At 40.0% G+C, this 18,333-nt stretch overlaps 1 protein-coding gene across 1 annotated transcript in view; it reads right to left on the minus strand.

Moving 5' to 3' along the window:
* LOC111147851 (taxilin beta) overlaps positions 1-18,333 on the minus strand; it is a 54,079-nt gene that overhangs the window by 24,427 nt on the left and 11,319 nt on the right. The window contains exons 4-7 of the mRNA XM_022504102.1: positions 11,834-12,004; positions 7,917-8,111; positions 5,969-6,088; positions 1,734-1,808 (exon numbers count right to left, since the gene is read on the minus strand). Coding sequence (XP_022359810.1) covers positions 1,734-1,808; positions 5,969-6,088; positions 7,917-8,111; positions 11,834-12,004 — 561 coding nt within the window. The remainder of the gene's footprint in view (positions 1-1,733; positions 1,809-5,968; positions 6,089-7,916; positions 8,112-11,833; positions 12,005-18,333) is intronic.

Consider the following 18,333-nt stretch of genomic DNA (forward strand, 5'->3'; position numbering starts at 1 on the left):
CTCCTCTCCTCCTGCCCACCTCTGGTTAGAGTGACCACTGCCTACCACCCACCCCACAACCATGATGTGGTGGCTCTGTACTAACCTAAAGGATGAGCTTGAGTTGTAACTCTAGAGTTGAGTCTTTTAACTCTGGATCCTTTGATTTTATTGAGAGTAGGAAACATGCTTCAAATTCCTATGTAATCAGTATTTAAAAACGATTTTGATGGGTTATTTTATATTACTGAGGGAAAACAATTATCGTTGCTTTTGGTTCACACACTGGAAAAGTCTGCTTTAGGAAGTTTAGATATGAAAATGCTATCTGTGTTTTTATCTGCAGTGATAAGATTTGTGATTTTGTCTCTTTTCTTATTTGCCTCTTTTTTTAAAAAAAAGATTTTATTTATTTATTTGGCAGACAGAGATAACAAATAGGCAGAGAGGCAGGCAGAGAGAGAGAAAGGGGAGGAAGCAAGCTCTCCACTGAGCAGAGAGCCCGATGTGGGGCTCAATCCCAGGATACTGGGATCATGACCTGAGCTGAAGACAGAGGTTTTAACCCACTGAGTCACCCAGGTCCCCTCTTATTTGCCTCTTTAAAAATGAACAAGTATCAGGACGCCTGGGTGGCTCAGTTGGTTAAGCCGCTGCCTTCGGCTCAGGTCATGATCCCAGCGTCCTGGGATCGAGTCCCACATCGGGCTCTTGTTCTGTGGGGAGCCAGCTTCTCCCTCTGCCTCTGCCTGCCACTCTGTCTGCCTGTGCTCGCTCTCTCTCTCTCTCTCTCTCTGACAAATAAATAAATAAAATCTTTAAAAAAAAATGAACAAGTATCCATTGAACTTGTTCATTCAGGCAATGAACAAGTTTTCTTGGTTTTGTTTTTTGTAGTGAATAAAGATATAGCAGTCTGCACTTAAACATTTACAAGTGAATTAGGCAAATCTGAAATTAACGCTGCCCAGCTTGGAAGACTTGTGATTTCCCCACGTTTTGTGAGTTTATTTGCTCTCTGGGACTTATAGTCCTTGTAGCACTGGGACTGCCAGCGGGGGAGCTAGCACCACTCTATAGCTCAGCCCTGGGATGCTGGAACACGACATCTGGAACACGACAGGGAACGTTTGCCGGAAGGGCAGAGCCCCAGGGGCATGGAAAGGATGGATAGAATCATCTGTTGCCTGAGGCTTTATTCTTGAGTCTGAAATAGGAATTCTTGCAGTCTCCTCAGAACACACACATGACATCACAAAGCCAAATCAAAATTTTTCCCTACTTGTCTGTTGCTTCTAGTCATTAACCACTGTCAAGTCCAACTTCTGATAGCACAAAACTTTGGTACTGACTTTATTTTTCTAATTTCCTTTTGTTATAAATCATATCTAATAAGCAAGGATATTCTAGATGGTGCATTTGATCAGTTTACATTTTATTCTTGCTTTAGTAGGGTAATAGGGAGGAGAGAGAGAGGATGTTTTATGAACAGATAGGCAGGAACCTGGACACCAGCTCATTCCAATTGGCCATCTCAGGGCCCTCACTTGTGTGTCAGCAAACCATCTGACTGGATGTTGTGTGGAGCATTTATTTTTCTTAGAGATAATATTGTGCTTTTCTTTTTATTTTAAAATAATAAATACGAAGTTAGGGTTCATTTCTAATTCCTGTATCCCCCGGCCCTGCCACACATGAGGCCTGGTACAGACTAGCTTTGCTTCACACCCCATGCATTGTTGTCCCCCCTTCACCTGAGCCTGTAGGACTGTCTCTTGTTCCTTCAGCACTTTGGCCTGAAGTTTCCACTCTGCTGCCTGGTTCAGCAACTGTGAGGAGAGAGAATGCATGGAAAGACTGTCAAATTGCCCTTTACATCACCATGTGGTGATAATTGTGTCTAAAACTTAATGACTTGCTAACTAACCCTCTTAAGTAATTTTTGGGCAACTTTGCAAAGTATCTAGGAAAGCTAAGAAAGCAGCTAAACAGTTGGATTCTCCACTGAAAATCTGTGGTTCTAATGGATAAAAAAGAGAAAAATAACCTACAACTCAAGCACGAATCACACAAAACTTAACCTCCCACCAAATTCTGGAACCTCCTCTAGCAATCCTGTTCAACCATCATCCAGCCTCTGCTCAGACATTTCCAGAATACCTCCACCTGGATTATTGGGGTGAGAAGCTGTTTCTTTAGAGTAAACTCAAAGTTGTCCTCGTAGACCATGGTTCTCCACCACTGCATGCATCAGAATCTGCTAAGGAGCATGATAAAAAGCAGATCCCTCTCAAACACTGTCAACTGGGAAGTACAGGGTGTGATTACAGTCTATAGTGAGAGCAAATCCCCAAGACAGTTTGGATGTTGGTGTTCCATGGATTACATTTTGAGAAACACTGGGTTAGAATTTTGACCTATTATGCCAAATCTTATAGAAGATTTACTCAGTAAGTCTTATCCCTCTTCCAGGAGGCAGCCTTTCAAATACAACCAAGGCCCTCATATCAAAGATAGAATTGGGAGCTGATGGGTTGAATTGAAAATGCTGTTCTAGGTATAAAAATCACACACACATATGTAAGACATGTTATTTTTGGAGTGCCTGGGTGGCTCAGTCAGTTAAGTACCTGACTTTTGATTTTGGTTCAGGTCAGGATTTCAGGGTTGTGAGATGGAGTCCTGCATTAGTCTCTGCACTCAGTGGGAGTATGATTCTTCCTTCTCCCTCTGGCCCTCCCACTGCTTGCGCTCTCTCACTCCAATAAGGAAAGAAAGAAAGAAAAAAAGAAAGAAAGAAAGAAAGAAAGAAAAGAAACCTATCTTTATAAAAATAAAAAAAATGTTATTTCAACTTAAGATGCCTATTTATTTGTTTTGATAGAGGGCTGCGGTCTTTGTTTGGGGTGTGGGTCTTCTGATTGGAATTCAGAGAAGCTTTTTGTTGTTTGTTTTGTTTTTATAAAAATTATGTCCATAATGTGCCACATACAATTTATAATTTTTTTTTTATTTTTTTTTTTACTTTTTAAAACAATAGTACTAGAACCAACAGACCTAAAGGTATTGCAAAGAAGCTTGATTGGGTAATTCTCTGGAGTTGTAGAGCTTTCTCCCAGTCTTTTATAGCTACTCCCACTCCAAAAATAACATGTTTCGTGCTATTTGTCTACATTTAGTCTTTCAAAGCCTTAAGCATAGTTTTCATAGAAACAGCTCTTTCTTTTCACACTTATATTTCATCAGTTTCTTTGTCATTCTGTTGGTTTTCATAATACAAAAGCAAGAATAACTGAAAGAAAAGGTTTGGGAGCAAAGAGCTGATTCTTGGTCACTGCCATCTTACTTAACCTGGGAACCCATGTATAGACACTCAAGTGGCTGTCTAGGCACAGGATTCAACATGCTGTGGGCATCTTTAGTGTGTTTACAGAAAGAATGATGGACATCATGGATTAATCTGGCTCATCAATTAGGTGGCCATCAGCTTATGAAGTTTCTAGTATATATGAAGACAGGCTGATTTATTTTTTTCTTTTTCTTTGCTCCTATTTTTAAAAATGTCCACTTTTTGCAATCAGAACAAAAAACAATAAAGTCATCATTTTAAACAACTTGGAAGCATCTTTTTTAGTATTCAAGTTTATCTTTTTCTCTTGGCTCAACCTCTCCATTTGTAAAATGGATTCTATCTGTTCCTCTATGCCTCTCAGTGAGCTATGAAGGTTAATTGTTATAGGAGTGAAATCAACCCATCCAATGGAGGGCTGGGGCAGATGTGGAGTCCAAGACCTGTAGGCTCCTCTCTGGCCATCTGATCCCCTGCTTCACTGAGCAGGCTAGAGGAGCCCAGTGGTGACTGGTGGTTCCCTGACCAAGAGGGAAGAAGGTGGCTGCCTGTTCCGCTTGGGATGAAAGAACCTTCCAGCTCTGACTTGATATTTCACTGCTTTCAATAAGAAGCATCACAGCTGGAACCTGAAGAACTGAGGGGGCTACTTTTTTTGGCCTCAAATCTGCTGCTTTGCTAAATGAGGGTAGGAAAAAAGGGTAGCACGCTAGTTTCTTGCTAAGGCTAGGTCACCTCAAAACTGCCCCTAGTCTCTTTCAAACGAAGCTTTGCCTAGTTATTCTTCTGTCAGGTCTTATGTTATATATCAAAGATACTGCTATTCTGAAGGGAGCATAGTTTGCCCAAGAGGATAATTATGCCAATGATGGCATATCAATTTTCTTGGATTCTGACTAATAATTAGATGCTTTATTTCTTGAGAGACGGTTGTAGGTGGATTTAACATCATACTTTTTTTAAAGGTTTTATTTATTTGAGAGAGAGTGAGAGCAAGAGGGATCATAGAGGGAGAGAGAGAAGCAGACTCGCTGCTGAGCAGGGAGTGTTATGTAGGACCTGATCCCACCACCCTGGGATCATGACCTGAACTGAAGGCAGACACTTAACTGACTGAACCACCCAGGTGCCCCAACTTAACCTTTTTTATTAAGAGCCCATGGACTTCTGATTTGAGATTATTTAGTGTCCATCACATTATGTTCTCTAAAATTCATCCTTTGTTGCTATGTTTGGAAACTGAAGTTATGATTAAATTACTCTTCTAACAAACTGAAGTGATTCTAGTCTGGTTTTAGGTAATCGCAGAGTTTGTGATCAGTTGTTAAATGGCCAAATTTGAATGATTGGTCCACTGATTGCATTTTAAATCTCTCTCCCCAGCGACAGACACACACTTCGATGCATGCCTCTGAAACACACCTCTGAGTATGATGTACAATCACAGAGCTTAGGTTTTGGAGACAGACACACTGGAGATGTGATGTGTTGGAAGTGTGACCAACACATCTTGATCACTTAGCAGTGTGTGACCTTAAATAAGTCACTTATCTTCTATGAGACTTAGTTCTTGCATCAGCAGAATGGCCCTACAGCTGTTTTCAGAATGTTTGGAATTAGTGAGATGTCATTAAAAGCCACCACTCAGGGGCGCCTGGGTGGCTCAGTGGGTTAAGCCTCTGCCTTCGGCTCAGGTCATGATCTCAGGGTCCTGGGATCGAGCTCCGCATCGGGCTCTCTGCTCAGCAGGGAGCCTGCTTCTCTCCCCCTCTCTCTGCCTGCCTCTCTGCCTGCTTGTGATCTCTCTCTCTCCGTCAAATAAATAAATCTTTAAAAAAAAAAAAAAAAAGCCACCACTCAGTTTCTTAAAACCCAACCTCAGAAGCCATCCCTGACTGTTCCCTTTCCTCACTGTCACCATCTTCAATTCAGAGCACTGACTGTTGGTTTTGAACTGAAAACTTCTATCCATGTCCAGCTCCCCAACTGGACATTGCCATGTCCCCAACCCAAGCCACCATCAGGCTTCTTCCATATTGCTGGAGTAGGCTCCTTGTCCCTCTTCAATTCATTTTCCACCCAGAAGCCAAGGTCATCTGTTAACAGATGCAAGGCAGATCATGTTATTTCCATAGCTAAAACTACCTAGACTTTCTCAGTATGTTTAGGGTAAAATCCAAACTACTTTATAGCTTAAAAAGCTATAAAACTTGGCCACTGGTCACCCCATCTAGAGTAGCTCCCTCCTGCCCCTTTTCAGTTCCCCATTTCCCTAATAGCACCAATTATTATCTGAAATTTTCCTTCACTTTTGCTTGTTTATTGCCTGTTTTGTCTTAGTTAGATTCTAGTCTCTGTGCTGGGATATGGCCTTCTTGGTCTTGCTCACTGCTATCCCCCCGCACCTAGGATGATGCTTAGTATAAGACAGGTGCTTGAAAAAGGCTTGTGGCATGGATGCACGATGATTTTATGTCAAAAACCGTGTAGGTACCGTGCCTTCTGTGGGCTGGCCAATGTAGTTCTCTGGGGAAGCTCAGCTCCCTCCATCAGTCTAGTGCTCTGTGACTGTGGTCAAAAACAACTTTCCCAGAGGTTCTCTGACCCCCAAGTACACCAGATAAGCACACTGATAAGTACATATTCCTTCTCGCGTTTGTGTCGCTCCTCAGCTTCCTTCATCATTTCTTGGGCCTGTTCCAGTTTTGCATCCACCAGCTTCTGCTGCAGTTCTCTGTGTTTAAATATTTTGTCCAGATGCTAAGAGAAAAGAAATGGCACATAGCAAGCTTGACTTAATTATTGGTGCTGAGAAATGAAAGATAAAAAAGTAATATCAACACACATGTTTTATAGGTTTTGAGATTTAAAGAAAAGGGAGGTGGATGTGAATAAATGCACTGGCATCACTTATGGCTTTGTATAAAATCATAAATTAGTAAAACCCCCTGCCTGCATTTAGCGCTACGCAAAGTAGTGGCTACAAAAGGTTGAGGTGCAGAGTTCAGTAATGTTAGCTCCAGAAGCTCCCAACTTTGTCTAAATGTAGTAACTACTAAGTATGATGCTGCTTATTATGCTAGAGGGCAGACTGATGTATATTGCAAGAGCTGTAGCACCATCACTCAGTATTTTAGCAATTTCTAAAACTGGTTTTAATCATATTCATATAATTTATCATAGTGAATTCTCTACCACATTCTTGTCTCAAGTGTTGTGAAGCAGCTCTGGGGGGGACCAGTCTGTGGCCCAGGGTCTGGGACTGAGGGAGAACCCCTCCCCACTTCAACTCTGCTGCTCTGGTGAGCAAGACAAAAGCCAAGGGTCATGGATGAATTGATATGCAAATGTGCTCCTACCTCCTCTACATCTTTTGACCTCTCGCCTAGCTTAGTGAAGAGAAGCTTCAAATTCTACTTCAGTGTAAATTTCTTGGTCATTAGGAGGTCCCACTGACAAGAGGACCTATGGAATTCTAGCCTTGGGGCTTATCTAGAACCAATCTCAAGAATGTACAACTGGTCTACTAGGCCATTCTTATCTGGGAATCTCTCTGAAGAGTACGGAAATTTTTTTTTTTTTTTTTTAAGCTTCTTCCCTTTTGCTTTTGCCTGAACCTCCACTCTGGAGTAGGATTGATCTTGGTGACAAGGTAAAATGGTAGCATGGCATTTTGGCTTACTGTGAGGGACTTCTTGGTTTACCTAACTATTGTTTCCGTGTGCTATTGGCTCAGTTTTTCTCTTGACAAAATCTTAGCATGTTGTCAACAGAGCCACTCTGATTATGTTCTGTGACATTTAAGGCAGACTTTTAAAATTTGGGTGGGATGGGGTAAATAATATGATATATAAAAACCCTGAGAAGGTTTCTGGAGTCTTAAAAATATATTAAATATTAAGATACAATTTTGGAATAATAAAATATCCTCATAGTCTTCCTAATGTAAAGTACTGAGAATAAAACTCTTTTGGCTTTTGTGACTATAGGTAAGTGATTTAATCTCAACCTCTGCTTCCCACCCATATAATGTGGATATGGTATTATCTAATGCATAAGATTGTTGAAACAATGAAATGACATATTGTATGTAAATTATAGTACTCAGCAACTTTCCTAGCACAAACTCAGTGCTGAATAAGTAATACCATTAATATTATAATTATTATATTATTAATACTACTATTGGTTTGTGGGACATATAGAACACACACTGTGTAGATGACATTTAGATGACATGATGATTCTTAAGAAGGAGTCTGTGAGATATTTCCTGGCTCTGTAGAAAGTGTTTTTAAAAAGCTGAGAAATACTATTTTCAAAGGTAACTGTGCTCATGGCCTACTACTTCCTATTTATTGCCTTTGCTTTGCAGTGATTCCAGTTTTAGAGAAATCCCATATGGCTTTCAGCCAGGTATTTTGCAATACCACCTGTTTTTATTTTGGCTAGTAAAAGAAATCCAATCCTAAACATTAACCAATTGAGAGGGCCGGCCATAACTTTCTTATTAACCAAGTCCCCCACCTTTACAGCCCAGATCTGGATCTATATATAGTGCTCCTAAGTTGTTTGATGTGGTTCTCACCTCCTCTCTGAGCTCATACTGATCAATGATGCTTTTCAGTTTCTCTGCAAGCTCTGTGTTCTCCTGACACAGCTTCATATTTCTCTCACTCTGCTGTTCAATCTGGGCCTGGATATCCGTCAGAGTGGTCTGGAAATGACTTGTGATCTCCTTCCTTTTCTCTTCTTCCTCTCGTGCCCGCTGAAGGGTTTCCTCCTGTGGATAAAAAGCAAAGTTTCTTGTTATTCTGGTTTATGTGCATCCAGGTTTATAGAACTCAGGGTTAGGTAAGTGAAAGGAGATCAGTGTGGAGGATTAAGCAGGACATTTTTTCTGTTCTCTGGAGCTAAACTTGCTCAGGCCCAAAATAAATATATGAGGATAAGTTTCAGTTGTAAATACACAGTTGCCCAGAGAAGGTGCAATGAGGGTCTTGAACTTAACAGTTAGTGATGAATAGGCTTGTTTTAAAGACGACGGGTCTCCCATTGAGGGCTGAGTGCCTATACTGTACCAATTTCTATCAAACATGCAGTAGGTGGGTTTTGATCTCTTGGCTGCGGCCTGGAAAAAAGGCCACTGATTGTTGAGACAGATCCTGTGTTACCTTGGTTTGGTATAGAAAGAATAATAATAGATCTTATATTCCTTTATTAAAAAAAAAAACTATGGCATGTTAAACACATAATTGTATTATCCAAGTTTTGTAAATACAATGGATCACAATATTAAACTTTTTCTTAGTAAGAAAAACTTTCATCAGCAAGCTTGAAAAGAAAACAAATTTAGCTAAATAGCTATAGATCAATTTTAGCAATTCAGGAATGTAAAAAGAAATCTTAGAAAATTTGCTGGATATTTTATTTCTGAAAGAACAATCAGGCCATGTGTCACATAGGGTAACTGAAACGTTCAATATAGATTTTGAATCTGAAAGCAATTTTAAGTTCCAAATTTTCTTTAACTCTCAAATGAAACATCTAATTTTCCCCTCTTCAAGAATTGGAAATTAACTTTTATATCATTTCTGTTCTCTTTTCTCCTAAATCAAAACCCTCCCTTCATTGCTAACTACCAACAATGTGCCCAAATTTCCCCCATATCTATATTGAGAATTATTTGCTTTGTGATGATTCCTCTCATTCTTTCAGAATCGAAGGGTTTAATCTTGCTATATCATACCAAAGATAGAGACACTGCTGAAAAATGATATAGGCATTTTAGGATGCCTTTCAGTTCTAATTGTTATTATGAAAGCTTGCTTCATGGTTGGCAAGTAAAATTATACTGCATTTAGTTGCCTTCTGTGATCAAATTATGTAATAGGATTTTTAAAAAGAAATAAATGATTTAAATAGAAGTAATTGTGCAAATCCTTATTATGATAGTAGAATAATGTGATCAAAATAAAAACTGATGCTAAGAATTATGCTGTGAAAATACATTAACTTACCATTAGGTATCCTCTTTCCTCTACAGTATTAACATATTCTCCTACTCCAATAAATCTCCTGATATCTGAATCATAATTAAGTCACAAAACCATTTCTTAGGGGTATTATAGGAAATACCCATACTTTCTAATCTGAAGATATTAACTGAGATGTTATTTCCCTGATCTTTGTATGCCAACACTCACTATATATATTTCACTAAGCATTATTATAGCCATTTGCTAAGAGTCATTGAATATATATATGATAGCAATTGTCTCCTTACTGCTTTAGCTTAGCTTAGAAGTCAACAGGTTTCTGTACATTGACTTTGTATCCTGCCACGTTGAGGAATTGTTGTATGAGTTCTAGTAGTTTGGGGGTGGAGTCTTTTGGGTTTTCCATATAAAGAATCATGTCATCTGAGAAGAGAGAGAGTTTGACTTCTTCATTGCCAATTTGGATACCTTTTATTTCTCTTTGTTGTTTGATTGCTGTTGCTAGGACTTCTAATACTATGTTGAACAAGAGTGGTTGAGAGTGGGCATTCTTGTCATGTTCCTGATCTCAACGGGAAGGCTGTGAGCTTTTTCCCATTGAGGATGATAATTGCTGTGGGTCTTTCATAGATAGATTTTATGAAGTTCAGGAATGTTCCCTCTATCCCTATACTTTGAAGCGTTTTAATCAGGAACGGATGCTGGATTTTGTCAAATGCTTTTTCTGCATCAATTGAGAGGACCATGTGGTTCTTCTCTCTTCTCTTATGGATTTGTTCTATCACATTGATTGATTTGCGAATGTTGAACCATCCTTGTAACCCAGGGATGAATCCCACCTGGTCATGGTGGATAATCTTTTTAATGTGCTGTTGGATCCTGTTTGCTAGGATCTTGTTGAGAATCTTAGCATCCATATTCATCAGTGATATTGGTCTGAAATTCTCCTTTTTGGTGTGGTCTTTGCCTGGTTTGGGGATCAGGGTAATGCTGGCTTCATAGAAAGAGTCTGGAAGTTTTCCTTCTGCTTCAATTTTTTGAAACAGCTTCAGGAGAATAGGTGTTATTTCTTCTTTGAAAGTTTGGTAGAATTCCCCAGGGAATCCATCAGGTCCTGGGCTCTTGTTTTTTGGGAGGTTTTTGATCACTGCTTCAATCTCGTTACTAGATATCGGTCTATTCAGGTTGTCAATTTCTTCCTGGTTCAATTTTGGGAGTTTATAGTTTTCCAGGAATGCATCTATTTCATCTAGGTTGCTTAGCTTATTGGCATATAACTGTTGATAATAACTTCTGATGATTGTTTCTACTTCCTTGGTGTTAGTTGTGATCTCTCCCTTTTCATTCATAATTTTATTAATTTGGGCTTTCTCTCTTTTCTTTTGGATTAGTGTGGACAATAGTTTATCGATCTTATTGATGCTTTCAAAAAACCAGCTTCTAGTTTCATTGATACGTTCTACTGTATCTCTGGTTTCTACCTCATTGATCTCTGCTCTAATCTTGATTATTTCCTTAACCTGCATTTCTGACTGTCCCCAGAGCAATGACTGAATCGATGCCAGATGCCCTTCTCCTACAACTTGTGATCTAAGAGTTATAGTTCATCAGGCTGGCCTTCCACTTCCCAGATATCAGAAACCAATCTGGAATATGAAGAGCCATGATTCTCTTCTAGTTTTCTTCCCAACCCTGTTGTGCAGACTCAGCAGTGATCTTAATCTCTCGCTTCTTAAAGGATCTCCTTCTAAATGCATGTAATAATAACTATCTCATGGAAATGTTGGTGTCTAATTAATTATTGTTTGTCAAAACCTTTGAGATCTTCAACTGGAAAGGGGATTGTGGACGCCTGTAGTATTATCTTGGAGAGCCCTGATTCTTGCTTCATTGAATGGAGCTAGCGTCTATGTGTAATCAAATTAGGCACACTGCTACAAGCTTATGCTGTAATTAATGAAATCCATGCAGACTGAATGAAGTGATCAGTCCATTATCTTTAAATTGAATAATTAAGTCTGAAGAGCTTCAGTGGTTTTCCAAGTAGTTTCTTTTTCAGCTGACTATTGACTTTTTGGCTCTCAATCTTGCTGTCTAATGTCAGTTAGGTTTATGTCCATTTTTCTTGTGTCCTGCAGATTTCATTATAATACAAAAACTGTTGTAGTTTTACAAATTTGTATTTTAAACAGTAGAGCTGAGTCTTACCTTAAGTAATAAAACAAACTTGAAGTAATAAAAAAGCAAGGGGGATGGCATACATTTTATTGTGAGCCTGCTCTGGGTCAGGTACTACAGAGCACTGTATGTATATGACCTCATTTAATTTTTCCCTGGCCACACAGTAATATAATACAATCCCCATTTTAGGGATGAGAAAACAGCCTTGGGGAGTTAAAATAACTTATTGAAGGTCAGAAACTCATGCTCTTTCCATGAGTGGGAGAAGCCTGTGTCTATGCAGCATGCCAAAAAGTGTGTTTTTCAGAGCGGTGGTGATACATACCTTCAGTGTCTTGTTGTGTCTCTGCAACTCCCGGCATAGACTCTCCAGTTTGCTTCTTGCGAGGATAGCTCTGCTGTGCTCGCTTTGTAACTGGTCCTTTTCCTTTTGGATTTGTACCTGTTTCTTTTGTAAGAGCTTTAACTTCTTTTGCTCAGTGCGGTGTTCGTCCAGCTAGACACAAGGGGTGCAAACATAAAAGAAAATGGCAGGAATCGCTTTTGAGTTGACAGAAAAGCAGCAAAAGAGGAAATACCGAAAGACCACTCTGTGGTTGTTGGAAACATTTTTTTTTTTTTTGTTATCGTGGCCAGCCCTCTGCAATCAAATAAACCTCACAAATGGGACTTTGCGATACTTGTAGATACAGCTTTTAGAACATATCATTTATAGCTTTTCCCTTATCATTATAACAATCCCTTCTTACTCTGATCTTCTTTTTGGTGGTCAGAAATAATTTCCTTTCTCTTGAGTCTCTCCAGTGACACTGGTCAATAGGGAAGGGTACATCTTGGAATCCGTAGGCTCTCAGAATTCATGATAATGCCTTTCGTTGGTGCAATGGTCCACAGTGTGTCTGCTTGGTGTATATTTGGTCTCACAATTCTTTCTCAAAACAAACTTAGAGCAACTTTTTTTTTTTTTTTTTTTAATAGGAAAGCATAAAACAGCTTCCTGGTAAAATGGAAGATGAAGTCTGTGGTTTGTGAAACAGGGGAAGAAGAGAAAGGGCTTCTCAAATACCCAGCATCGGCAATTTTCCCCCAGAACTTCAGAAGTAGAAGCTGCACAGTTCAACAGCATGAATGGCAAGTATCCTTAACATGCCCTGCCCTCCGACCACCTTACCTCCACCCTCCACGCTTATGGCCAACACATCATGACATGCGTGCTTTTGTCAACCATAGCTGGGGTTTCTCACACTCCTCCAGCAGCTACCATGAATATTAGGGATGGCATGGAAAATGAAGACCACGTGCCATGTGATGTTCCATCTTGGGGTGCTATACTTCTGGGATAGAGTTGCAAGATAAAATGTGGGACATCCAGTTACATTTGAATTTCAAATAATTAAGAAATTAAATTTTAGTAAAAGCGTATCAAAAGTATTGCATTGGACACTTTTAGTGAAAAAAAATATTTATCTGAAATGCAAATGTAACTGGGTGTCCTGTATTTTCGTTTACTGAATTTGGCAATATTGAATGGAATTCTAGTTCCAGTGCGGGGAGTTTGGGGATCAATCTACAGAAGCCACCAGAGACAGCACACTCCAGGCATGTTGATCTCAGGTGGACACTCAGTGAGGCTGTCTGCAAAGACAGCTCTTCATCCAGAGCCTTTCCTTTGCTGGACTCAGTTCCCTGAGTGCCCGAATGATGCTTAATCCAGGAGGGTGTTTGTCCTGATTATGACCTTATTGGCTCAAGGGGAGGAAAAGCCCTTGAGAGACTGTTGGGGCTTTTGGACCCCAGGTGTTCCTTGTGCCCTAAAGAGCCTGATGCAAGTGATGACACACATGATATGAACACTCATGTATGCCTCAGTTTCCATGTCTTGAAAAAGTATTTGTTCTTTCTGAACTAGCCGAACAAGACTGTCACATTCTCTTCAGTTCACATCTTATCTTTCTCCCTTCCTCCTGCCACCCAGTGATCATTGCTGGAGTAAGCTGGGGATATTCATACATGGTATTCTATCATCACATTTATGGGCAATTTTTATTTATTAGTGAGAATAGCATCAGGAAAAATTGAACCCATATTGCTATAAACATTGATTGAAATTGATTTCCTTCTTGAGATTCAATTAGACAATCATTGGTATTTTATTATATGTTTCTTGTGAGAACCTCCTGTTAACAGGACGGATGAGTTTTTTGATTTTGGACCATAGTTATATTTGTGCTTATATTTGGATTTTTTTTCTTTTCTTTTCTTTTTCTTTCTTTCTTTTTTTTTTTTTTTTTTAGAGAGAGAAAAAGTGGGGGAACAGGCAGAGGAAGAGGGAGAGAGAGAGAGAGAATTTCAGGCAGACTCCCTACTGGGCACAGAGCCCCAGGCACAGTTCCATCTCATGACCCTGAGATCATGACCTGAGCAGAAATGAAGAGTTGGATGCTTGACCCACTGAGTCACCCAGGTGCCTCCCCTCTTTTGTTTTTCAATATTTTTAATTAAAATTTTTTTAATTTTTTTATTTTATTTTTTTAAGATTTGATTTATTTATTTGACAGACAGAGATCACAAGTAGGCAGAGAGGCAGGCAGAGAGAGAGAGGAGGAAGCAGGCTCCCTGCCGAGCAGAGAGCCCGATGTGGGACTCGATCCCACAACCCTGAGATCATGACCTGAGCCGAAGGCAGAGGCTTTAACCCACTGAGTCACCCAGGCACCCCTAAAAAATTTTTTTAGAGAGAGAGAGTATATTTGGATTTTGAATGACCTATTATCTCTTTCTGAAATTTACATATTGTTATTGCCATTATGATTTAGACTTTGGGCTACATAATTTCTTGTTGTGGGGGGCTATCTTGGGCATTGTAGGCTCTTTAGCCACATCCTTGTTCCCAGCCTACTGGATGCCAATAGCACTCCCTACAATCGTAACATTCATAACATCTCCAGACAGACATCAACTACTGCACCTGGTGGGGGAGCACTGCCCCATATGGATTTACCTGAGCACCAGGAGGAGGATACCCTACATGGGTTTTGTAAGATGGAAGAGATGACTTCACTTGCTTATCAACCAGGTAATGTTCTAGTTTTACTGCAAAATTATATACATTTGACATTTAGCTAGGTCTATCTTGAATGCTCTAAATAAAAACCCTTAACTTTCTGACAATTTTTTAAAGCCTGTGGCTAATTTTATACAAATACTTCAGACTTGTGAATACATATATGGTTTCTTTTTTTTTTTTAAGGATTTTATTTATTTATATGACAGTCAGAGATCACAAGTAGGCAGAGAGGCAGGCAGAGAGAGAGAGAGGTGGAAGCAGGCTCCCCACTGAGCAGAGAACCCCATGTAGGGCTTGATCCTGGGACCCTGGAATCATCACCCGAGCCGAAGGCAGAGGCTTTAACCCATTGAGCCACCCAGGTGCCCCCATATATGGTTTCTTAATGAATGAAAGTGAACATATTGCAACCAAGTCAACTTCAGTCAGATTTCTTCCTGGCTTAGTGATTTAATGATGCAATTAGACATCACGGCGCTTCTTTATTATTGTGACAGGCATATTAGATTTTTATCTGCTATTTTTCTTGCTCTCCCTTTTTTATTATTAAGTTAAAAATAAATTAATGCCAATTACTAAATCAGAATAGTATTAGTGATTTGTTGTAACTACATTAAAACTGAGGACACTTAGAAAAACTACTTCTTCCAGGTCATGTGGCATCTTTTTAAATAAATGTATTCTTATTTGTTAATGAAAACAATAGTAGGTGATATTATAGGATTCAGAATCTGGAAGGGTGAGTGAGCTAGAGTGGCAGTTTGATTCATAGCTTTGAATTTGGTGATTTAGTTTGTTAACACTTACATGTCAGACACATTTTATATTAATATCCAAATCAGTGAGCAATGAAATAGGTTTTAGTCTCCAAGTAAAAGATTGAAATTATTCACAATTTTTCCTTTCTGAAAAGGAAATTTAATGGGTTTTTGGCCAATTTTCTCCTATTCATTTTTTCTAGAATGACCTTTTGGATTTTAAAGTTTATTGTAGGACATGATATAAATGCCAATGTACAGTAACTAAGGCTTGAGTTGAGCAGGCTCTCTGGAAAGATAACCTCCATCGGGGAACTCCTGACTGGGAAGGTGAGTAGGTGGAGGATGTTCCTAGGGTGAACAGCTGTGGCTCAGGAAGAAAATCTCAGGCAGACGGAACAAATGATGCTTCTCTGATGTGCTGCTGAGGACTGCAGCCCCTCCCCCGGCTTCCCATATGGCTGGAATGCTGCCTGTCCAGTCAAGTATGGAGCATGGCACTCGAAATATGAATGGCTTTGGGAAAAAGAGGTAAATCGGAGGGGCAGAGAGAAAACGATGTGGGAAAGTACCAAAGAGACCAAGGATGGACCCAGAATGGGGGCCTTATTTTTGGGAAAAATATTTCTGAAACCTAACTTATTTTATGGCATTGAAACTGCTCATGGATGGTTAATAGCTAATGTTAAACAAGCTGCGATAAAAACAAGTTGAAACACTTGATACTCACTTTATAAATTTTTGCCATTCTTTTGGAAAATACTATGACCATTTAAAAAACACCTGAAAGGGGCGCTTGGGTGGCTCAGTGGGTTGGGCCGCTGCCTTCGGCTCAGGTCATGATCTCAGGGTCCTGGGATCGAGTCCCACATCGGGCTCTCTGCTCAGCAGAGAGAGCTCTGCTCCCTCTCTCTCTCTGCCAGCTTCTCTACTTGTGATCTCTCTCTGTCAAATAAATAAATAACATCTTTAAAAAAAAATTAAAAAAAAACACACCTGAAAAACCAAAAGGCATTCATGCAGTTTGATTCAGTAATCCCAATTCTGGATTGGGATCATGGATCATAAAACGAAGGAGAAGGAACAGATCTAATGCATGACGATGTGTAGTGCAGCAGTATTTGGTAAAGCAAACAGTAGAAGGAATCCAATGTCCCCAAATCAGAGAACCAGGAGATAATGGCCACTCCATGGAAAATGACAAAACTATCACAAAATATAATTATAAAGACTCTAAACTGCATGGGAAATTGTCCATCGTATAAGTCATCAAAACTGGATACCAAATTATGTATCTACCTTATAATAGTAATTGTTATAAAAATTATATCTTCTTCTATAGCAGAACTGGGAATGAAGACAGATAAATCAAAGTTTGTGTTTTAGGTTATGGGATTAGTGATATATTTGCTTGTGTCTGCAGCATTTTTCATATCATCATGATATGGGGTTTACGTGATGAAAAAACAATTAAAAAGTGTTGGCATAGTTAAACAACCAGCCGGTGACTCAGGGTTCTGGAGTCCCTCTGGGCTTGTTGCAGGACTGTTCAGCCCAAGAAGATGAGGCAAGGTGACAGAAGACAGGGAGGAACATGACCATAGGACGGGAGTTAGAAAAAGAAAGAAAACAAGTCACTTGTTAAACTCCAGTCCATCAATAGGGTTTAGATGAGGGGCTTGTGTGCCTGAAGTTCATTCAGTTTTGGAGGTTTTCTTTTAAAAACAAAGCACACAGAAAAAACCCCCAAAATTAAGAAAAGAGAATTGCATCCAGAGCCTCAGAGGGGCCCATGCTAGTGAGAGGTTCTGAACCAAACTTCATTAGCTGCAAGGTAGATCTGCCTTCAGCCTGCCGCTTGGAGGAAGTGTTTTGCTCTGTGGACTTAGCGTCATTCTCCTGTCACTGCTTGTCCAAAAGACATAAGTGAGTGAAAATATTTTTTTAGAGAAAGCAACCAGGGGTATGCCTGGGTGGCTCAGTCTGTTAAGTGTCTGCCTTTGACTCAGGTCGTGATCCCAGTGTCCTGGCATCGAGCCCTGCCTTGGGTTCCCTGCTCTTTGGGGAGCCTGCTTCTCCCTCTGCCCCTTCCCCTGCTTGTGCTCTCTCTCTCTCTGACAAATAAATAAATAAAATCTTAAAACAAAAAAAGGAAGCCGATGGGAAGGAGGAGCACATTGGATAGCGTCATGTGAGAGAATGTCACATCCCTGTGGAGGGTCACACACCCTGGGGAGTAGTGCCCAGACCTCAAATGGCACTCCTCTCGCAGAGAGCCTGGCTTCACTGAACCCTCCTCTTTTTCCCAACTGACCCACTGGAAGAGTACTGGCGGGGAGGCAGTGCCCTTCATGGATTCTCTGATGTCTCTGAGTGGCTTCCCTGCCTCCCAATGGCCTTATTCAGAGGGACCCTGCCTGGGGAGGACCTAGAACTAGGCACAAAGCAACCCACATCAAACACTGCCACAGTGGGGTGGGGAGAAGAATGTAGATCAAAGAGAAAAAATGAATGGTTGACTGACTGACTGACTGACTGAATGAATAGAGTTTTCAAGCCCAAATGAAAAGGGGTCACAAGCTGAGGGTAGGAAAAACTCATCCCTCTGCCTTCCTGGGGGGGATCCTCAAAATACCTAGGCACAAGAAATGAAAGTTTGCCTTTAGGTCGAGTATATTTCTGTGTTCTTACAAACCCAAAAAGAACTTTAAAATAGCTGCAATTTTCAATGATCTCTAATTCTTTCTTCTGTTCCCCAGATTATACATATAATTGAAGGCTAGACTCCAATAGACTCCAGTGTTATCCTCTTTCTTGGTTGTGCTGTTTTTCCTCAGTTTTTCTCTTTCTTTTTTCCTTTAAAAAAAAAAATCTGCTTTTATGGATTCTCGCTTTGGCTTGTGTGAGGTAACCAGCTATAGTCTCTAATGAGGTCCCCGAAAAACGAATGGCCTTTTCTCAGCTCCAACCAGGGCCTGAACCTCTCTGACACAAAGAGCT

Source organism: Enhydra lutris, unplaced genomic scaffold (assembly GCF_002288905.1).
Source record: "Enhydra lutris kenyoni isolate GAN:26980312 unplaced genomic scaffold, ASM228890v2 scaffoldscaffold17, whole genome shotgun sequence".
Classification (NCBI taxonomy): Eukaryota; Metazoa; Chordata; class Mammalia; order Carnivora; family Mustelidae; genus Enhydra; species Enhydra lutris.